The following is a 23,973-nucleotide window of genomic DNA, read 5'->3' on the forward strand; positions in this document are numbered from 1 at the left end:
TTTTTTTTTTTTTTTTGAGATGGAGTCTCACTCTGTAACTTGGGCTGGAGTGCAGTGGCTCAATCTCAGGTCACTGCAACCTCCACCTTCTTGGTTCAAGCAATTCTTCTGCCTTAGCCTCCCATGTAGCTGGCATTACAGGCTCATGCCATCACGCCCGGCTAATTTTTGTATTTTTAGTACAGACAGGGTGTCACCATATTGGCCAGGCTAGTCTTGAACTCTTGACCTCATGATCCACCTGCCTCGGCCTCCCAAAGTACTGGGATTACAGGTGTGAGCCACTGCGCAGGGCTGATCAGTGACTTTTCAATATTATTATGAAGAAAATGAAACGTTACTGTACTTAATGGGTTTGAATCAAATGCAGTTGTTACTCCTTTTGATGCTCAAATTGTCTTATTTTAGGCCACTAGGAGCCCATTCTGGATGTTTTCTTTGTCCTTCAGACAAGGCCTCAGTGGTCTTTGATAAAGTAGTCTTTGATAGCTTCTCTGTTTTCTAATGTGATAAAATGTTCTAGGTTCATCTTGTGCATTTCCTGTCCCAGACCTGCAGTCAGCCATTTCCCTCAGGAATCTGGGTGCCTTTTATGGGAAACAGTATTTATACTGTAATTGCTTTTTTACTCCATCTTTTTTTTTCCTTTTTTTATTTGAGATGAAGTCTCTCTCTGTCACCCATGCTAGAGTGCAGTGGTGTGATCTCAGCTCACTGCAGCCTTCGCCTCCCGGGTTCAAGCAATTCTTCTGCCTCAGGCTCCTGAATAGCTGGGATTACAGGCACGTACCACCACACCCAGCTAATTTTTGTATTTTTAGTAGAGATGGGGGTTTCACCATGTTGGTCAGGCTGGACTCGAACTCCTGACCTCGTGATCCGCCTGCCTCAGCCTCCCAAAGTACTGGAATTACAGGTTTGAGCCACTGTGCCCTGCCTACCCCATCTTTAAAAAGACTAACAGTTTTCGTTTAATTCAATCTAGAGTACCTGTAGATTTACAGAAAGCTTGGGAAGATAGTAGAGTCCCCACATGCCCTGGACCCAGTTTCTCCTGTTCAAGCAAACTTTTGAGTTATGGAGACATTCTTAAATTTACAATGATAGAGAATTCTTCATGTCCCCAGTACCCAGCTTCAGAAGTTATCAGCTCCAGTCTTTTGTCATATATGTCCCCACCTACTTACCCCAAATAATTTAAAAGGAAGCTCCATATGATTGTATACCTATACTATAAATCTTCAATCTGTGACTATAAGGATAGAGAGATCTTAACCAAGTAATTTACTTAATTTATGTTAAACCATGCTTATATTGGTAGATTCAGCTGTATTGAGCACATTGAGGGCTTTTATGTCTACACTCACAGGAAATATTTATGTGTTAATATTGGTTTATAAGTTATGTTACACGAGGACTTCTTATGGTCCATGTTGGGAAGAAAGAATGGATGGCATACTACGCCCATTGTTTAATAGGCTTTTGCCTAAAAGTTTGGTTGGAGAGGGTGGACTTCCCTGCTGAAGTTTGGAAACCAATAATTTGCATGTTTGAATTTTGTATTTTGTGTTCAACATTTTCCTGTATTTGTCTTCTAACATGTATGTATTTAACTCCCTGGCTTTTATTCTCTTGAACAGTTTAAGGAACAGAATTCCATCCTTTCCTTGAAAGCTTGGTAGAATTTATTTATGAAGTTGTCTTGCTTGGGTAGATGTTTTTCTATGTGGAGGTGAGGGCAAGACAATATACCTCTTCTTGAATCAGGTAGAGTAATTTATATTTTTCTAGGAAACCACTTTTGTCTCTATTTTAAGTTATTAGAGTATATAGTTGCATACACTGTTCTCTTGGTTAAAAGAAATTTGTTTAGTTTTTTTGGTCTTCTTTTTTTTTCATTTTTAAGACTGTACATTTTTTGACTTTCACTTTTGTGGGTCTGACTTTACTGCTTTTTTTTTTTTTTTTTTTGAGATAGACTTTTGCTCTTGTTGCCCAGGCTGAAGTGCAATGGCTCTATCTCTGCTCACCCAACCTTCGCTTCCTGGATTCAAGCGATTCTCCTGCCTCAGCCTCCTGAGTAGCTGGGCAAGGATGTGCCACCATGCCCAGCTAATTTTCTTTTTTTTTTTTTTTAGTAGAAACATGGTTTCTCCATGTTGATCAGGCTGGTCTTGAACTCTTGAGGTGTGATTCGCCCGCCTCAGCCTCCCAAAATGCTGGGATTACAGGCATGAGCCACTTCGCCTGGCCAGCATTTTGCTTTCTAATGAATTTCTTTTTGCTTTTTTGCTTTTACCTTATAACTCTTCCCAGTCCTTTTGCTTTATTTTGGTGTTACTTTTTTTCTTTCTTGACTACTTTATTTTAAATCCTTATTGTATAATAGTAGAAGCATTTAGGGAGATGTTTCACCCTGATTTTGAAATGTAGCATTTTCTTCGTTGTTTCTTTTAATAGTTGGTTTTCAATTTGATTTCTTTAGTCTAGGAGTTATTGTAATCATTATGTTGTAAGGATGAAATCCATTAGTCTCTTTTAGGGATTACATGATTTCACTAGGAATACAGGACCAGGAACTGGGACCTCCAATGACCTTTGAAAAGAGGAAGTAGTTAGGAATTGGAGTATCTTTCTGGCTTGCCACATAGTTCCTCATATGTATTGCATTAGCTTGGTCACTGTTTTTTGAGAGATTATATTGATCTGGTGGTTTTTCTGTATTCCTACATATAAATGAAGATGTAGATGATGATTATTATTATTTGAGACCGAATCTCGGCTCTGTGGCCCAGGCTGGAGTGCAGTGGCACTATCTCTGTTAATTGCAACCTCCACCTCCCAGGTTCAAGCAATTCTCCTGCTTCCTCCCTAGTAGCTGGCACTACAGGCCCAGCTAATCTTTGTATTTTTAGTAGAGATGGGGTTTTGTCATGTTGGCCAGGCTGTTCTTGAACGCCTGACCTCAGGTGATCCGCCCACCTCAGCTCCCCAAAGTACTGGAATTACAAGTGTGAGCCACCTCGCCTGGCCTGATGTGGATTATTTTAATATTGTAGCTGGAATAGGCAATATTAATAATGCAGTTTGCCAGTTGCTCTCAGCAGCTTCTCATTTCCTCCTGTATGATACACATTATAGCAGATGGGGAATCTGCAGAGTTTATATTGACCTTTACCATGATTTCTAACCGTATTAGCACTTCCCCAAATTCCAGGCTATTTTTGCAGGTTCTGTCTCATGTTTCAGAATTGAAGAGCTATCTCAGGGAAATATTTTTATTCACTGGTGATTACATGTTGCTATCATATATGCCTGTTTGATGAGGTTTTTTTTTTCCACCCGAGATGGAGTTTTGCTCTTGTTGCCCAGGCTGGAGGGCAATGGCACGGTCTTGGCTCACTGCAACCTCTGCCTCCTGGTTTCAAGTGATTCTCCTGCCTTAGCCTCCTGAGTAGCTGGGATTACAGGTATTCGCCAACACGCCTGGCTAATTTTTTTGTGTTTTTAATAGAGACGGGTTTCACCGTGTTTGTCAGGCTGGTCTCAAACTCTAGACCTCAAGTGATCCACCCACCTCGGCCTCCCGAAGTGCTGGGCTGGGATTACACGTGTGAGCCACTGCTCCCGGCCTAATGAGGTAATTTCTAAATGTAGCACCTTCAGCTTGCCTTCATCTTTGTATGTAGTGTTTCAGTTACATAATGTTTCAGCTTTAAAAGTTTTACTACTTTTGTGTTTGTTTACATATGCTAAAGGAACAAAGTTGATTTAAAACTCTTGTCTTAATTTATGTTAGTTTTTGTTTAGAAATTAGATTATGTATCTTTTTACAAAATTAGGCCAACACATTTCTCTGTAGGGAAATTCCTCTGTAGAGCACATAGCAGTTTTAACTGAAGTGGGCAGACTTGGGAGCCTTTGGGAGGCAGCATGGTGGAGTGGAAAAACTACTTGAAAAACATTAGAGTAAAGATACTGACATCAGAGTTTGGTGGAGAAAAACAACTGAAATCTAGTCTTGGTAGTGTTCATAGCATGCTAACCTTACCCCTCCTCTCCATGAGGGTTCTGGTGACCCTCCCTATTGACCACACCCACTCACTGGGGGAAGGACGTGAAACTTGGTGGAAGACTAAGTTAAAAAATAAGGTCAAGCGTGGTGGCTCATGCCTGTAATCCCAGCACTTTGGGAGGCCGAGGTGGGCAGACCACCTGAAGTGATCTTCACCAGCCTGACCAACGTGGAAAAAACCTGGCTCTACTAAAAATACAAAATTAGCCGGGCATGGTGGCACATGCCTGTAATCCCAGCTACTTGGGAGACTGAGGCAGGAGAATCACTTGAACCTGGGAAGCGGAGGTTGCTGTGAGTCGACTTTGCACCATTGCATTCTAGCCTGGGCAACAAGAGCGAAACTCCCTCTCAAAAAAAGAAAAAGTAGTTGTTACTTTAAGAGGAAGTGGGATCTAGTAAGGTTTGCAAAAAACAACAAAAAAAAGTATTCATAGAATTTTACTTAGTAAGCTGCTTTGAGATTATTTTATCAGTAAGTGCTAAATTTTTTGGGGTGTTTGTTATCATTCTAAAATAGAAATTGATGAACATAGGGACGAAATGACTTTCCCAGGGTCCGAAGTCTTGGTGCTTGGGCTTGAACAACAACTGCTGCTGATTGCTGGCCTGAAGTTTTTCACTGGGCCCTATTGACTTCGTTATCTTTGGCTGTGTGTCCAGCAGTACTTTATCTTTGTAGCATTTTGTAATGCAAAGACTGTCCCATCTGCTGTTCAGAATTCTGTGATATTCATAATCTAAACCCTTATCTCTTTCTTTCTTTTTATTTGTCTATTTACAACAGCCAGTTGCTTTAACATCCTTCGCCAAATAATGTTATCACTGGAAATAGGAGATAATGAGACCTCTAGAAATTCCTTTGAGAGTCAAGCTTAGGTAGGGTGACTTTGTGCTTTATTTTGTCATTTATGTAAAACAAGTTCCCTTCGAATGAAGAATATCTGACAAGTATAAAAGGAGTGAAGCAAAGTAATGAATTCTGAGTTAGTCTGAAAAAATCACGGCTATGTTGTATCGGTGTGATTGCCTTTTTTAGTGTTAGTGTTCTACAATCAGATGAAGTGTTTAATAAGATTGAGTACTTTGGGAAAGATGCATCGTTATTTCTTACATGGGTGAACCCTTCCTAGGAAGCTGTTGTCTTCCATTTAATGCATGAGATGCTGAGTAAGCCGTAACTGGTTTGTTGTGAGATAGGCCCAGAATTTTCTTGTTTTCCATCTTTGTTGTCTGCTCTGTAGAGGTAAGACAACAAAGATGAATAAAATCTTCATCTTGCATATGGAGGAAATAAAGCAAGTTGAAATACAGTGACCATGGCATTGTGGTATGTGTGTTCTTAATGATTTAGAGCTGCACTGTCCAGTGTGGTAGCTAGTGGCCACATGTGGGTCTTAAGCACTTGAAGTGTGGTTAGTCCAAATTGAGATGTATCATAAGTAAAAAATATATACCAGATATTAAAGACCTAATATGAAAAAATACCCCACTGATACTTTAAAAATGATTATTTTTAAATTAGAAAAATTGCATGTTGAGATGAAGTGATACTTTTAATATATTGGGTTAAATAAGTGTATTAATTTAAGTTATTATTATTATTTTTGAGACAGCCTTGATGTTGCCCAGGCTGGAGTACAGTGGCGTGATCACGGTTCACTGTAGCCTCGAATTCCTGGGCTCAAGTGATCCTTTCGTCTCAGTCTCCTGAGAGGCTGGGACCACAGGCACATGTACCACCATGGCTGGCTAATTTTTAAAGTTTTGTAGAGACAGGATCTCACTATGTTGTCCAGTCTGGTTTCGAACCCCTGGGCCCAAGTAATCCTCCTGTGTTGGCCTTCAAAAGCACTGGAATTACAGGTGTGAGCCACCATTCCTGGCCTAAATTAATTCTTTTAATATAACTACTAGAAGGTTTAATGTGTGGCTTCTATTACATTTGTGTTGGACAGCTTTAATATTTTAAAATATCTTTTATTATGTTGTTTGTTCCTTAATGTTTGAGTTGGGGCAAAACATTTATTGCATTTTAGATCGCAGTTCTGTCTAGATTTTAGAGTATAAAATGGCTTGCCAGGATTATAATTTAATATTCTCTGACTTGTACAATATGAAATATGGAGACATATATAGAACACAAAGTACAGTTATGGTATAGTGCACATGGATTACTTTGGTATATTTAAATCTGTTTGCATTTTAGTAAACTAGCGTGTATTTAAAAGCCGTACAGGGTCTTAAACAATTGCTTCTGGGCCATCCCTGAGACTTAAAAGTACAGAGCAACTGCTTCACATTGCCGCTATACTGATGAGAAGAACAGGTTGAAAAGGAATCCCAAGTAACTGTCGAGTGTGTAGCATGGTCTGGGTTAGTGGAGTGATGGGAATAGGATGGGACACTAAGTCATAGGTAGATCTCCTGGGTAGGTTTCTGACAGGGCTTTGCTCAGCTTCAGGTCTTCTTCCTCTTTCTTGCATGCGTGGTATCTGACCCAAGTGTGATTTGCCTCTGAGTTCATTGACTGGAAATCACTAAGTTGGTGGATTCCTGAGGCTGCAAGGGGTTAAAAATACTAAGTTTTGCTGAAAAAAATAGAAGATGTGATGTGAAGCTGGAACTGCGTATAACCTTTGTTTTACACCCAAGCACAAGTCAGTAGAGTAGTATGGAGGAAATGTTACCCTTTAAGATTGATGACTGCTCATTTCCTTGCTCTTCAAAGATGTTTTTCCCGTTTGGATACCCAGCTGGAAATTTGAGTCATTTTAGAAGTTTGACTGACTGCTAAATCAGATGTATGTGCTTTTTAGCTTTAATATTTTAAAATATCTTTTATTATGTTGTCTGTTCCTAAATGTTTGAGTTGGGGGCAAAACATTTATTGCATTTTAGATCACAGTTCTGTCTAGATTTTTTTATAGATTGACTACTCAGCATCAAAATTTACACATGTAACACTGTGAAAATCTAATTTGTTTGGTTAACTGGTGATAGTTCTGTAACAAACATTAAGTTGCGTATTGGGAGGGGTTGGTTTTGAAAAGGAATATTTTCATTGGTGATAGATTTTATAGTCATAAAGCAATCTGTGTATATTAGAGCATAATCAGATAAGGAAGTGGTTAGTAGAAACCAATAGACTAGATTACCAGAATTAAGATCTCATGCAACAAAATGTAATTAACAGCATAACTTGAATGTAATTTTTACGGGATTGTCTTATGAATGGTAGTGACTCTTAAGTGGTATGTGAAATGCTGTTACTAGCACATGCCAGTTGATAGAATGCTGGAAAAATCAAATTTTACAGTATATTTTAGATAGGATTTTTGTATGCTTGAGGGTGACTTGGCTTATGTTTTTTTTCTTTCCTTTTAGAATATGGTTTCTAGTTTTAGGGTTTCTGAACTACAAGTATTACTAGGCTTTGCTGGACGGAATAAAAGTGGACGCAAGCATGACCTCCTGATGAGGGCGTTGCATTTATTGAAGAGCGGCTGCAGCCCTGCGGTTCAGATTAAAATCCGAGAATTGTATAGACGCCGATATCCACGAACTCTTGAAGGACTTTCTGATTTATCCACAATCAAATCATCGGTTTTCAGTTTGGATGGTAGCTCATCACCTGTAGAACCTGACTTGGCCGTGGCTGGAATCCACTCGTTGCCTTCCACTTCAGTTACACCTCACTCACCATCCTCTCCTGTTGGTTCTGTGCTGCTTCAAGATACTAAGCCCACATTTGAGATGCAGCAGCCATCTCCCCCAATTCCTCCTGTCCATCCTGATGTGCAGTTAAAAAATCTGCCCTTTTATGATGTCCTTGATGTTCTCATCAAGCCCACGAGTTTAGGTAAGTGTTAGAGAATTTAGTTTCTTCTGAACAAGAGAGTAAATGAAATGAGAGGCTTTCGACTATTGATACATGATTTGCTGTTAATGTAGTAAAATTGAGGCATCAGTGCTGAATGTTTGAATGTACAGATAAAAATTTGGCAACCATGACTGAAATCTAATAGAACATTTATTTCGGCCGGGTGCGGTGGCTCACGCCTGTAATTCCAGCACTTTGAGAGGCCGAGGTGGGTGGATCACCTGAGGTTAGGAGTTTGAGACCAGCCTGACCAACATGGAGAAAACCCCATCTTTATTAAAATTAAAAAAAAAATTAAAATTTTAAATTTCATAGCATTTGAGTGTTCTTTTCCAATTATTTTATTGTGGTTAAAATACATATATAAAATCTATCATCTTGATCATTTTGAGGTATACAGTTGAGTGGTATTAAATACATTGGTATTGTTGTTGTGCAACCATCACTGCCATCCATCTCCAGAACTCTTTTCATCTGAAACTCTTTACCTATTAAACAATAGCTTTCCTTTCCTCCCCTCCCCTTAGCCCTGGCAGCCACCATTCTACTTCCACTGTCTATGATTTTAACTATTCCATGTACCTCATATCATTGGAATCATACAGTCTATGCCTTCTTGTGACTGGCTTATTTCACAAAACGTATTGTCATCAAGGTTCTTCCATGCTGTCGTTGATGTCAGAATTTCCTTTCTTTTTAAGTCTAAATAATACAGTAGTATAAATTTTTAAAGAAAAATAGTAATCTTTTGCTCACTTCACTACCCACCCCTCAATGTCACCGTCAAGAAGCAACAACCTTAATTATTTTAGCTGTTTCTTCTGATTTTACTTCCATATTTATGTGGTATAGCATACTATATTTTGCTTATCCATTGATGGACACTTAGGTTGCTTCCACGTTTTAGCTATTGTGAATAATGCTGCTGTGGTCACGAGTATACAGGTATCTCTTTGAGACCCCGCTTTTCAATTCTTCTGGCTGTGTACTCACAAATGAAATTGCTGGATCACATAGTCATTCTATTTTTAATATTTTGAGGCTTCACTGTACTGTTTTCCACGGCAGCTCCGCCATTTTACATTCCCATTAACAGTGCACAAGGGTTCCAATTTCTCCACATCCTTATCAACACTTTTATTTTCCTTTTTTTTTTTTTTCCCTAATAGTGGCCATTCTAATAGGTGTCAGGTGGTATCTTATTGTAGCTTTGATTTTCATTTCTGTAGTGATGGTGATGTTGTACATTTTCATATGCTTTTTGGCCATTTGTGTATCTTTCAAGACATATATAGCCAAGTCTCTTGCCCACTTTTGAATAGGCTTGTTTTATTGTTGTTGAGTTTTAGTTCTCTGTATATTTTGGATATAATCCCTTATTAGATACATGATTTTGCAAAGATTTTCTCCCATTCTGTGGATTGGCCTTTTTACTCTTGATTGTGTCTTTTGATGTACGTACAACTTAAACATTTTTCATGAAAGTCCAATTTGTCTATTTTTTTGTTATTGTTGCCTATGCCTTTGGTGTCATGTCCAAGAAGTCATTGCTAAACTTCATGCTGTGAAGGGTTTGCCCTTTGTTTTCTTTGAAGAGTTTATAGTTTTAGGTCTTACATTTAAGCCTGATCAATTTTGAGTTAATTTTTTTATATGGTATTAGGTGAGTGTCCAACTTTGTTTTGTTTGTGGATATCCGTTTTTTCCCCACCATTTGTTGAAGACTGTCATTTCACTCATTGAAGGATCTTAGCACCCTTGTCAAAAATCATTTGACCATGTATGTGAGGTTTTATTTTCAGGTTCTCTGTTCCAACCATGGACTGGCACCTGTCCACAGCCTGTTAGAAACCGGGCTACACAGCAGGAGGTGAGCAGCTGGCGAGCAAGCATTACAGCCGGAGCTCCACCTTCTCTCAGATCAGCAGTAGCATTAGATTCTTATAGAAGCAGGAACCCTGTTGTGAACTGTGCATGTAAGGGATCTAGGTTGCATGATCTTTATGAGAATCTAATGGCTGATCTGAGGTGGAGCAGTTTCATCTGTAAACCATTCCCCTGGACTATGGAGAAATTGTCTTCCATGAAACTGGTCCTGGTGCCAAAAAGGTGGTGGACCATTGATTTATTCCATTGGTCTGGATGTCTGTCTCTATGCCAGTACCACAGTTTTGATTACTGTAGCTATGTAATATGTCTTGTAATCAGAAACAGTGAATTCTCTAGCTCTTAACTATTTTGCAGGATTATTTTGGCTCTTCAATCTTGAGATTCCATGTGAATTTTAGAATGAATTTTTCTATTTCTGGAAAACAAATAGGGATTTTGAGAGGAATTGCAGTGAATCTGTAAATTGCTTTGGGTGGTATTGATATCTTAGTAATATTAAGTCTTCCTTTTCCCACATAGGCTCATGGAGAAAAAAATTTAAGTCTTCCAGTGCATGAATGTGAGCTGTGTTTCTATTTATTTATGCGTTCTTTAATATCTTGAGTAAGATTTTATGTGTTCTTTATGTCTTTCAGCAATGTTTTGTAGTTTTTATTGTACAGGTCTTTCACTTGATTAATTTGGGAATATTTTTTCTTTTTGATGCTATTATAGATGGAACTGTTGGCATAATTTCCTTTTCATCTTCTTATTAGTTTATAAAAATGCAATTGATTTTTATATGTTGACTTTGTATTCTGCTATTTTACTGAATTCAATTATTCTAACAGTTTTTTGTGTGTGGAATCTTTAAGGTCTACTGTATACAAGAGCCTTCCATCTGTGAGCAGAGATCATTTTATTTGTTTCTTTTCTATTTGTATGCCTTTTATTTCTTTTTTTGTACTTACTTGCTCTGGCTGGAACTTAAGCATTCTTATGATGTAAAAACTCAGATTGCTTCTGTGTGAATGGGAACAGACACAAATCTTAATTATTGATCCTGATTTTGTGTTTTGATACTTTCCATACTTTCATAAAGGGACTTATTTTCTATTTAATGTAACTTTTAAACTGCTTTTCTAAGAAATAAACCTTTTATGTTTATTTTATTTCTAAAGTGGCACAGGGAGTTTGATACATATTTTTTAAGCTTTTTATTTAATGCCCATCAATTGCTTACAAAATTTGAGAAATTTTATGGTATTAAAAATTGATACATGTGACTAACAAATTTTTGCTAACTTTGCTGTGTTATTATAATTCTTACTGCCTAATGAAGTTATTTACTGAGATATTTGAATTTCTTTATAAAATAAATTGGGAGATAGCATTTCATAGTTAATCTGTAAGATTGCTTTTCTTTCTGTCTTGGGAAACTCCTCTTTATTTTCAGTCATGTGAAAACTTACACATATCCATGCTTTTTTTCTGTCTTGAAGAATTGTACTGCAGTCTGTCTTGGTTAAGTCAGAAGGTTGTGAGGGGTAGAGCTAGTTAGTGGGGCTTTAGTATGGCCTGACTAGTGGCTGGCAAGGTGGCTATTTTTTTTTTCTTCAATTTTTTGCTTTATTTATGTTCTAGCAAAACCGGTGAACCAAGCAAGTGGAGTATTGCATTTTATCTCTTTATAATATTCACTTTGAAATAAGGATTGAGTTTTTGTTCATGTTTTATTTTATTTTTTACAAAGTCATATGAGTAGAATTATTGGATCAAGTAGTAAGAACGTTTCAGACTCTTGATAATATATTGCCCAATTATTTTAGTGCCAGTTTAAATTTCACAAGCAAAATGAGAGAATGCCTGTTGTATCTCGTTACTTTTTGCCTTTATTCGGTGCTATTAAAAACAAACCTTGGGGATTTTTAGAAGAAAACTTGTATCTTGCTTAAATTTTTATTTTTAAAATTAGTAACAGGACCAAGTATTTTAAATGCTTATTATGCAGTCGTCTTTTATGGTTTTACTTTGATCTTTAGCCTTTCTTTTAAACAGTTGATTTATCTAGTTAAAATATTTCCCTAATTTGTTTCCTAACTTCGCCTTTGTCACAGCATTTGGACAGTATCACGCACAGTGTCATGGCTCATTTATATGTTTCTGTCTCAGCAGTTATTGTAAATTTATTACTTTTTAAAAAAAGTGTTTTTTTCCTTATTTATGTTGAAAGGCTAGCAAACTTATTACTTTCTATATCTTCTGGGAAAGATTCAGACTAGCGATATGCTTAGGTAGCCCTGCTTCATGAGACCCCTCTGGAATATGGCTAAGTACAGGAGAGAGAGGATAAGAAGGTCTGTAGGGTAGTGGTTATAGCGGAATGTGTTTTAGAGACATGGACGGAAGACTGGGGACTAACTGAAGATGTTGCGGTAGGCCTTTGCTCAGTGGCACTCCAAGAAGGAGACATGGGAGAGGCCTTGTCCTTTTCACTTTCCTTACTTTCCTTCTTTGTTCACAAATAGAAATAGAAATTTTCTTACTTTGCTATATTCACCATAGGATTTCTCTTTCATTAACCTCACTAAGGTTAAATAGTATGCTCTTTATAAATTTACTAAAATAAAACATTTCATATTTGGCGTTCAGAACTATCTCATTTGGCTTTGATAAAATAATGCCAGAGATACTTTGTGTTGAAGAGTAACTAAACTCCCTGCATTTTGCTCATAGCTTAAATTAGAATGCCTCGTAGCTTAAATACACATAGCCTCATGGCTTACACACTTTTTACCCTTGAACTAAAAACTGTTAATGTTTTTCAGGAATCCTTCCTGTCACTGTTTTTATAAACATTTTCTTATCTTGTGTTCCCTGAAGAGAAAAAAAAGGGCCAGGCACGGTGACTCATGGCCTGTAATTCCAGCACTTTGGGAAGCTGAGGCAGGTGGATCACCCGAGGTCGGGAGTTCGAGACCAGACTGAGCAACATGGTGAAACCCCCTCTCTACTAAAAATAGAAAAAATAGCCGGTCATGGTGACGCATCCCTGTAATCCCAGCTACTCTGGAGGCTGAGGCAGGAGAATTGCTTGAACCTGGGAAGTGAAGGTTGCAGTGAGCTGAGAAGCTGAGATCGTGCCATTGTACTCCAGCCTGGGCAACAAGAATGAATCTTTGTCTCAAAAAAAAAAAAAAAAGGATTTTTCTTAAGGTGTAATCTTTCAATGTCAGATTGATAAAATAATTGGATATAAGAAATTACCTTGTAGAATTTAGGTAGAAAGTTAAAATGTCAGCAAAATACCGCATAGTTTGCCAAATAAAAGTGGAAAAAATTTAATCATTTTGGTGATGACCTTTAGGTGAATATTTTTAGAGCCACAGCATCTAGGGCAATGTAGTTACATTCAGAAGTTGCCTTAATTTTTAAATGATTGGGTTTTATGTTGAAACTACTTAGAAAAATAGAAGCTCAGTGAAAATTACATATTTAGAATACTGCTTTGGAGAAACTTTCTCACATTTGGAAACTAAGAATTAATCGTCCAAAGTCAAAAGAGATGGGACCAAATCTATGTTTCAGTGCACATATTCCTGACATTCTAAGGCTAGGCTGTATATTGTGATTTATACACAATTAGTTAAATGACTTCTAAGCCATCAACATATTGTTGAGTAGGAATCGGTTAACAACAAGGGAGAGACTAGAAGAGCCATGGTAGAAAAAACAGACACAAGGTCAAAAATGTCATTCTAGAACCTCTTGGGATTTTGAAACCAATAGCCGTATGTATTTCTTTATTGTTGAGGGAATTGTTGTTACAGCATAGCACATTTTGATCTAAACAAAGCCAAAAAACTGGAATGAATATATTCTATTTAAGAAGATACATTACTGCTTCTCTTCTTTTCTGAGGCGGTGGCTGGTCTTGCCTTGTCACCAGCTCCATTTTCCTCTCCTCTCTCTTCCCCTTTCCCTTGAGCCCGAGAGTGCCTCCCAGCCTCGTAGTGTGATCATGGAGCCCTTGTGCTTTCTCCTTTCTCGGGTCCTGTGTCCGTGCCTGCCCTGCCATGAATGAGGAGTACGATGTGATCGTGCTGGGCATCAGTCTGATGGAATGTATCTTATCAGGTATAATGTCAGTGAATAGCAAGAAAGTTCTTTATATGGATTGAAACCCTTACTGTGGAGGAGAGAATGCATTTATAACACCACTGGAAGATTTATACAAAAGATTTAAAATAGCAGGATCACCACCAGAGTCAATGGGGAGAGGAAGAGACTGTAGTGTTGACCTGGTTCCCAAATTCCTTATTGCGAATGGTCAGCTGGTTAGGATGCTGCTCTATGCAGAGGTAACTCATTATCTGGATTTTAAAGTGACTGAAGGGGGCTTTGTTTATGAGGGTGGAAAAATACACAAGGTTCCTTCCACTAAAGCAGAAGCCCTGGTGTCTAGCTTAGTGGGACTGTTTGAAAAATGTCACTTCAGGAAATTCCTAGTTTATGCTGCCAACTTTGATGAAAAAGATCTGAGAACTTTTGAAGGCATTGATCCTAAGAATACCACAATGCGAAAGGTGTATAAGAAATTTGATTTAGGTGAAGGTGTTATAGATCTTTCTGGTTATGCTCTTGCACTTTACAGAACTGATGACTACTTAGTCCAACCATGTTGTGAAACCATTAGTAGAGTCTTTGCCAAGATATGGCAAAAGCCCATACCTTTATCCACTCTATGGCCTTGGAGAACTGCCCCAAGGATTTGCAAGGGCTAAGTGCTATTTATGGAGGTACCTGTATGCTGACTAAACCCATTGGAGAAATCATTGTGCAGAATGGAAAAGTAATTGGTGTAACCTCTGAAGGAGAAATTGCTTGCTGTAGGCAGCTTATCTGTGACCCCAGCTGTGTAAAAGATCAGGTAGAAAGGTGAGCCAGGTGATCAGAGTTATTTTCATCCTCAGCCACCCCATCAAGAACACCAATGATGCCAATTCCTGTCAGATCATTATTCTACAGAACCAAGTCAATTCAAAATCAGGTATCTATGTCTGCATGGTCTCCTCTGTGCACAATGTAGTGGCACAAGGGAAGTACATTAGTTAATACAAGGGAAGCCATAGTTAATACAACTGTGGAAACCAAGGAGCCAGAGGAGGAAATCAGACCAGCTTTGGCGCTGTTAGAAGCAGTTGAACAGAAAGTTGTTAGCATCAGTGACCTCCTGCTACCGAAAGACTTGCGAACAGAAAGCCAGATCTTTATTTCCCACACATATGATGCTACCACTCTTTTTGAGACAACGTGTGATGACATTAAAAACATCTATTAGAGGATGACAGGATCAGAGTTTGACTTTGAGGAAATGAAGCACAAGAACAATGACATCTATGGTGAAGATTAACAACACTACATGTTATTATCTAATCAGGACAAATTTGAAATTTGGCAAATAATGCGTATGATATGAAATCAATATTGTAAGGCCTGCTTTTGTAATCAAAATGAAGAGAATAAAGAGCACTGTGCCAGTAAATACTCCTCCCCTTCATCTGTCTAATATTATGTATTAACTTGTTTTCATGAAGTGGCTATTCAGAATTGGCAGTTACCACATTCTCTTCAATTTAACCAAACTGTTTTTTTTCTAGTGAAGGATCAGTTGTAAACAAACATTGGGATACTGATACAGACAACAGTTTTAAATAAACATTGGGGGATACTGATACTTGAGACAGTATTTCTATCTTTTAATCAGGGTAGCCTTTGCAGTTGTGTGCTTCTGTTGCCCAAGAGCTGGATCCATACATGTTGTGTGCCATCTGTCATCTTGACATTCAGGAGATTCTAAATTGAATATTCCATGGTTTGGGATGGCATCCAGAAGTTTTTCCTGTGACTTTATATTTTGTGTTATCTCAAGTGTTATGGCAGGGCCCAAATAGCCATATGCAGAAAATCAAAATTGGACCCCCTTCCTTACACCTCATACAAGAATTAACTCAATATTTATTAAAGACTTAAACGTAAGACTTAAACCCATAAAAACCCTAAAAGAAAACCTAGGCAGTGTCTTTCAGGACATAGGCCTGGGGAAAGACTTCATGACTAAAACACCAAAAGCAATGGCAACAAAAGCCAGAATTATCAAATGGGATCTAATTAAACCAAAGAGCTTCTGCACATCGAAAGCAATTATCATCAGAGTGAACAGGCAACAGAGATGGAGAAAATTTTTGCAATCTATTCGTCTGACAAAGGGTTAATATCCAGACTCTATGAAGAACTTAAATTTACAAGAAAAGACAACCCCATCAAAAAATGGTCGAAGGATATGAACAGACACTTCTCAAAAGAAGACATTTGTGCAGCCAACAAACATGAAAAAATGCTCATCATCACTGGTCATTAGAGAAATGCAAATCAAAACCACAACAAGATACCATTTGCTGCCAGTTAGAATGGTGATCCCTAAAAAGTCAGGAAACAACAGATGCTGGAGAGGATGTGGAGAAGTAGGAATGTTTTTACACTGTTGGTGAGAGTGTAAATTAGGCCAACCATTGTGGAAGACAGCGTGGTGATTCTGCAGGGATCTAGAACCAGAAATACCATTTGACCCAGCAATCCCATTACTGGGAATATATCCAAAGGATTAAAAATCATTCTACTATAAAGACACATGCACATGTATGTTTGTTGCAGCACTGTTCACGATAGCAAAGACTTGGAACCAGCCCAAGTGCCTGTCAGTGATAGACTGGATAAAGAAAATGTGGCACATATATACCATGGAATACTATGCAGCCATAAAAAAGGATGAGTTAATGTCCTTTGCGGGGACATGGATGGAGCTGGAAACCACCATTCTCAGCAAACTAACACAAGAACAGAAAACCAAACACTGCATGTTCTCACTCATAAGTGGGAGTTGAACAATGAGAACACAGGAAGGGGAACGTCATGCACTGGGGCCTATCGGGGGCAGGGGGTGGGGAGCTAGGGGGAGGGAAAGCATTAGGAGAAATACCTAATGTAGGTGATCGGTTGATAGGTGCAACAAACCACCGTGGCACCTGTATACCTATGTAACAGACTTGCATGTTCTGCACATGTATTTATATTCTGCACAGAATATAAAGTATAATAATAAGATACATTAGTATATAGTTTTATAGCTTGGGATTATTTCTATTCAAAAGGGTTGATATAACATTTTTTTTTTTATCGCTTGAAGTGACAAAATTGTGGTATCTTGAAAATAGGTGTATACAATAATACTAAAGTACTCTGTAGCTAAGGTTCTACTGTTAACAAAATAGATAATTCCCTTATCCAAAACAAACTAGCAAATCTCCATTTTCTTTCCTTAAATAACTATCCTGCTGTGCTCTCACAGGCAGTCTTGTTTTCCTCTTCATTTTTTAAAGATAATTTTTAAAAAACATGAGATCCTTTGGGAATCATCTAATTTGAACATTTGTATTCTGTCTGTACAAAGGAATATGTATATAAAACATGGTACGTTATAAATAATTTCAAGGGAATGAACACCTGTGAAGCTGCTACTTTCTGAAAAAGGAACATTACCATATCGTTAAAGTCTTCTTTCTGAGTTAAGTTACTGTTCTGGATTTTGTGTTTCTCTCCTTTGCTTATTTCATCATATATGTGTATGTGTAAAAACAGTTTAGTTAGCTTGCTTCTGAAATTTATATAAGGTATTCCTTTTGTTTTTGTTCTTTTAACAAGATCTCGCTCTGTCGCTGAGGCTGGAGTGCAGTGACATCACTGCACCCTCTACCTCTCAGGTTCAAGTGATCCTCCCACCTCAGCCTCCTATGTTTCTGGGACCCACAGGTATATACCACCATACCTGACTAATTTGATTTGATTTAATTAATTTATTTATTGAGGCAGGGTTTCTCAGTTGCCCAGGTTAGAGTGCAGTGGCACAGTCTTGGCTCATTTCAGCCTCAACCTCCGGGGCTGAAGCAATCCTCCTACCTAGGCTTCCTGGGTAGTAGGGACTACAGGCATACACCATTATGCCTGGCTAATTTTTTTTGTATTTTCTGTAGATATAAGATTTTGCTACATTACCCAAGCTAGTCTCTAACTTCTGGGATCAAGAGATCTGCCCGTCTTAGCCTCCCAAAGTGCTGGGGTTAAAAGGCATGATCTACTCTGATAGGCCTTGATTTTTTTATTTGTCGGGAGGAGGTCTCTCTGTGTTGTCCAGGCTGGTCTTGAACTCCTGCGCTCAGGCTGTCCTTCTGCCCCGACCTCCCAAAAGTGCTGAGATTATAGGCATGAGCCACTGCACTTGGCCCTATATAATAATAACCTTGATTCTTCTTTGACTCTTTGTTCACTGCTTATATGCATCATAAATGTTGATATGTCTAGCTATTTGATGTTATGTGAAATACCTTCAAAGTTTTATGAACCTTTGATTCCTTAATTTCTATATTGTTCTTTTCAGATTACAAAAGTTGTTAATATTTGGAATAAAAAATTGTAAGAAAGGGACAGTCCCTTATCTCATTCATTACTTGGCTAGAGTCATATCGTTTGTTTCTCTGCATATATTGTGTTAATGCTGTTTCTTTTCTCTCTCTTTTTTTTTTTTTTTTTTTTGAGATGGAGTCTCCCTCTGTTGCCCAGGCTGGAGTGCAGTGGCATGATCTTGCCTTACCGTAACCTCTGCCTCCCTCGTTCAAGTGATTTTTCCTGCCTCAGCCTCCCCAGTAGCTGGGATTCCAGGCACCTCCTACTATGCCTGGCTAATTTTTGTATTTTTAGTAGAGGCAGGGTTTCGCCATGTTGGCCAGGGTGGTCCTTTCTCTTTCATTTTAAAAACCTTTCCAACTGCAGAGCATCTGGTGGAGGGAGTGGGGGCACGGTTCTGTTTGTAGTATCTGTGAATAGTGTTCCCTAGAGTTTTGCACCATGACAATCTTTCTTAACAGTATTTCTTGGAAATTTATTACAGTAGATTTATTGTAGTTCTGTTATCTTGTAGATGTACCATAATTTATCTAGTATTTTTTTTGATGTACATCTTCAGTCGCTTTCACTTTTTAAATTATTCATTCAGAAGTATTTCTGTGTATACCATGTATCAGGCACTGTTCTTGCAGTTTTACAGACATTGCAGCTATGAACAACTTTTGCATATATTACTGAATACTTTTACACATATTTATGAAGGATAAATGCCTGGATATGAAGTTGTTGAATATTTAATATTTCGATAATCACCTTTAGAGGGAGATTTGACAGTAGCTTCAACAGCATTGTACCAGTTTGTACTCCATTTGTGTCTGGAGATTTTTTTTTTCTCTACCCTCATCAGCATTGTATTTTTGGTCTTTTAATTTTTGCTAATCCACAAGGTAAAAAAATTAATGAGGATCAACCTCTCTTTTTATCCTTGAATTCCTGAACATTAGGACACACACATTAAGTTTCTGGATACAATTAAAAAGGATGCAAATGATATGCACATGAATGTTAAAGCCGTCTAAGTGGAATATTCTAATTTAGACACTATATTATTTTTATTAACTCAGTTAACAAGTATATAATAAGGACTTTATTTGGTTGTGGCTATGTGGTCTTAGTTGTGAAGAAGCCAGAAGTATGAGATGTGCTTTAAGGAGTTTGTTACCTAGTTAGGGAGATAATATTCACATTAGAAATAAGTAGCAAGCAGATATGTGTTTGTGTGATGAAGTGCTATCAATTGTACATCTAAAGCTCAGTTATTGCGTTGGCCTAATGAATGGATAATTCAGCCAGGGCTTCTTGTAGTGAGACTTGAGGGAGCTTTGAAGGATGAATGTTCCTACTTTGGATTGGCAGAATTTGTAGGAGAAGAAATTCCAAGAAAGTGAAGAGCTGTGAATGGTCACAGAAATAGAAAATAATAACATGGTTTATTTGTGAGACCTGACAGTGAAGAGACTGCTTTGAACAGAGTAAGCCCTGGAGGGGGCTTGAGAAAATATAGGTTTGCTAGGAAACAGCCTGGGCTCACTCAGAGATAGGATGCCAGTGAGCATTTTTGAGTAGAGGAAGGGGGTTGAAAGTGATTAGGTTGACTAACTCCATACTGGTGGGAGACTGGCAGGAGATGGGGCTGCTGTTTCATTTGTAGAAGATTATAATAGGCTTTGAGTAGGGTGGTGGTAGTGAAAATGAAGAGGAATCATCACTGGTGATTATTAATAAAATGATGACTTCTGTATGGTTAAATCACCTACAAATAACTCAGGTTTGCTATGTTCTATTTAAATCTCATTAAATTAGAAAAACTTTGGTGTGTATATAATAGAATTATAATTTAAAGCAGTGTTTAGTGAAAACTTTATTTGTGAATGATTGAATATTACTATGTAGATGCAATTGTCAAGTGTTTTAAAAGCATTGTTTGTGCTTGTTAGTTCCAGTATGTTAAGAAATAGGTTATCAAAAATGAACTCGTTTGTTAATATAGAAGAGAGCCTATATTGATTGTATTTATTTCTTCTGTTATAATTGTATGAGAATGTTCTTTTTTTGTGTGTATCTTTATTTCCACATGTTTGAGGGTCAGCCCTCATTTATTTTTGAAGAAATTTACATTTTTTCTCCCAATTTTAAAAATTTATTTTTTACTTTTTAAAAAGATGGGGGTCTCATCATCTTGCTCAGGCTGGAGTGCAGTGGTTGTTCACAGGCATGATCATTGTGTACTGAATCCTTGAACTCTTGGCCTCAAGTGAACCTCCTGCCTCCGCCTCCTGAGTAGCTGGGAGTATAGGTCTGTATCACTGTGCCCTGCCCTGCCAAGTTTTTTAGACAGGGTTTCTCTTTCTTACACACCCAGGCGAGGTGCAGGTGCAGTTGCGAGATCACAGCTTGCTGCAGCCTAACCTCCTGTGCTCAAGTGATTCTCCTGAGTAGCTGGGACCATAGGTATGCACCACCACGTCCAGCTAGTTTTCACATTTTTGTGTAGAGACCAGGTCTTGCCATGTTCCTAGGATGGTCTCAGACTCCTGGGCTCAAGAGATCCTTCCATCTCGGCCTTCCAAAGTGCTGAGATTATGGGCATGAGCCACCGTGCCCAGCCCCCATTTTTTTTACTGTGATAAAATACATACTGTTTTGAGCATTTTAAAATCTAGTGGTATGAAGTATATTCATATTGTGCAACCATCACTTCCCTCTATCTCTAGAACCGTTTTCATCTTGCAAAACTGAAACTCTGTACCCATTAAACAATAATTCACTATTCCCTCTTTCCTCAGCTCTTGGCAACCACCATCCTACTTTCTTAGATTTTGAGAAGTCTAGATTTCTCATATAAGTAGAATCATACTTATATGTCTTATTATTTGACTTATGTCATATTATTTGTCTTCTTGAGAGTGGCTTATTTCACTAAACATAATGTCCTCAAGGTTCGTCCATATTGTCACATATTGGATTTTTTTTTCTTTTAAGGCATAGTAATATTCTATTGTATGTATATACCATGTTTTATTCATTTATTCACCGATGGACACTTGGGTTGTTTCCACATTTTAGCTATTGTGAATGATACTGCTACGACTGAATATACAAACATCTCTTCAAAATTGTTTTTTAATTCTTACGAGTATATACCCAGAAGTGGAATTGCAGGGTCACATGATAATTCTATTTTTAATCATTTGAGGAGCCACTATACATTTTTCCACAGCAGCTGCAACATTTTACATTCCCCACCAGCAGTGCACAGGGGTTCCATTTTCTCCTTGTCCTCATCAGCACTTAAATTTTTTTTTAAATAGTAGCCATCCTAATGGGTGTCAGGTGGTATCGCATTAAAGTTTTGATTTGCATTTCTCTAATGATGAGTGACGTTGAGCATGTTTTCATGTGCATATTGGCCATTTGTATGTACTTGGAGGAATATCTATTTAAGTCCTTTGTCCATTTTTGATTTGTTTTTTTTTTTTTAGTTGAGTTTTAGAAGTCCTGCTCCTACCCATACGACCTGTTATTTTAGTGTAGTATTGCAGTGGGAGAAGATATTCTTTAGTTGGTGATAATACAGTTGCTGGTTGGTGATAAGAACCTAAATAGCTCAGGAATTTAGAAAATGCAGAGTAATTAAACTGGTTCATTCATTGTTACGTTATGAATTATTTTACTGTCAGATTGGCTAGAATTAACCAGTTTAATCCGCAAAGCTACCTATAAAACCTCTTGGTTTATCTTTTCTCTATGTTAGCCTTATGAGCCCCTGTTAACCTGGGTAGTAGTTGATAGGAAGCATTCTTTTTTTTTTTTTTTTTTTTTTGAGACGGAGACTTGCTCTTGTTGCCCAGGCTGGAGTGCAGTGGCATGATCTCAGCTCGCTGCAGCCTCTACCTCCCGGGTTCTAGTGATTCTCCTGTCTCATTCTCCTCAGTAGCTGGGATTATAGGCATGGCCCACCATGCCCAGCTAATTTTTGTATTTTTAGTAGAGACGGGGTTTTCCCATGTTGGCCAGGCTGGTCTCGAATTCCTGACCTCAGGTGATTTTCCTGTTTTGGCCTCTTAAGAGTGCTGGAATTACAGGAGTGACCCACTGCACCTGGCCTAGGAAGCATTCTTATTGAAATACATAAACCAGTTTATTAAAAGGTGTCAATATAATACTTGCAGGGGATGATGGTGGGGGATGACTTGGCAGGTTTTATATTAAGTATATTTAACATTTAAGCATCTTAAAATATTAATTTTTGACCTAAATATCTTATGAAGATAAAGTCATTGTTATCAAATAGGTGGCAACATGTTATCTGTTGAACTGCTTATTTTTTTCCTGAAATTTTGATATCTTTTAAAAAGCTTAGACTTTTGATGAGGACTTCTAGAAGTGAAATATGTTACATGTATAGTATCTTACTGTTTTCAGACTGCATTTAATCCACAGAAGAGTCTTAAAAAGGCAGGTGAGAAAAGTGTTACTCCCATTAGAAATGAGGAGTAGAGAGATTTGTCAATTTCCTAATGTGAGAGATGGGAAAGTTTGTTTCTTAGACTACATTATAAGGAGTTACAATCTCTTGGCTCTATGGCCATTATCTGCTGTTAGCGTGAACATATACCCATGTATATATGTTCTCTAAATCAGCTACCTTGACTTGTTCTAGCATGTCTGAACAGAACTGGGCAAGCTCCAAACCCTGGTGCATGCCATTCCTTATTTGGAAACCCTCCTGACCCTCTGACTAGCTTCCTCTTCTTCCTTATCTTCTTTCCCCCTTACCTATTCAGGACATTTTCAAGCTTTTAGCCAATTGGGTCAAGCATGGAACATGAGGTTCTGTTCTGGCCAGTGGAAACTGGACACATCAGTGGGGTGATTGCATCAGTTTATGAAAGTTATCAATGTCCCTGTCTCTTCTGTTCAGATGTGCTCTTGTGCAAGACTGTCGGCGAGTTGCACCCTTTCTGCAGAAAGTAAACTAGCCTTGCTGAGCAATCCGTTGTCTTGGTGCAGATTCTTCCCGACGTTATAAACCCGTTTCCAACAATTTGGTGTCCTGTACAGGGATTCTGTTTCCCCTCTGGGGCAGTCCTTGGTCCTCTCTTGTGGAGAGGTGCCCTACCACCCTATTGCTGTAGCCCCAGGGGAGGGAGCCAGGACTTAACCAGGTGCAAGGAATATGTTTGGATTCTCAGCAACACAGGGGAGACTTGTAAGGCCGTGGTGACTGGGAGACCTTGTGCACAAGCCAAAGTAGGAGAAACCCCAAGAGGGTGGCAGGGTACTTCCTTGGTGTGGTCAGCCCTTGAAGGGAATGTGTGTGTGAGTGAATAGTTACAGTTAAGACGAAGTTAATGTGGGATGAGTGTGTATAACCTTCAGGAGGGAAAATGGAAGGGAGAAAGGTTATCTCCTGGGGAAAAGGATACAGGCAGGACACTTCTGGTGTAAGAAATTGAGTCTTAGGAACCGATTAAGGACAGGATAGGCAAGACATCCCTGATCTGGAGGATTGGGCCTCCTGGGAAATAGACAGGTAAGACTTACATCCCTGATCTGGAGGATCTGGGGAATTGGGGCTTCTGGGAAACAGATAGATAAGACGTCCCTGGTCCAGGAGACCCGG

At 38.4% G+C, this 23,973-nt stretch overlaps 1 protein-coding gene, 1 long non-coding RNA gene and 1 pseudogene across 10 annotated transcripts in view; all 3 read left to right on the plus strand.

The window, feature by feature from the left end:
- PIAS2 (protein inhibitor of activated STAT 2) overlaps positions 1-23,973 on the plus strand; it is a 170,338-nt gene that overhangs the window by 19,957 nt on the left and 126,408 nt on the right. For all 9 annotated transcript variants that reach the window (XR_004258857.1, XM_032245231.1, XM_032245229.1 and 6 more), the window contains one exon: positions 7,463-7,937. Coding sequence is in view for 8 of the 9 variants with exons in the window: in XM_032245229.1 (XP_032101120.1) it covers positions 7,463-7,937 (475 nt within the window). In the remaining variant the exon portion in view is untranslated. The remainder of the gene's footprint in view (positions 1-7,462; positions 7,938-23,973) is intronic.
- LOC116528116 lies at positions 7,944-12,352 on the plus strand. The gene is made up of 2 exons (XR_004258863.1): positions 7,944-12,001; positions 12,034-12,352. It is a non-coding gene; the product is annotated as an uncharacterized LOC116528116 (long non-coding RNA).
- Positions 12,974-15,374, plus strand: LOC116528111 (annotated as a pseudogene).

This window comes from Sapajus apella, unplaced genomic scaffold, assembly GCF_009761245.1.
Source record: "Sapajus apella isolate SASKATOON/1434 unplaced genomic scaffold, GSC_monkey_1.0 scaffold57, whole genome shotgun sequence".
Classification (NCBI taxonomy): Eukaryota; Metazoa; Chordata; class Mammalia; order Primates; family Cebidae; genus Sapajus; species Sapajus apella.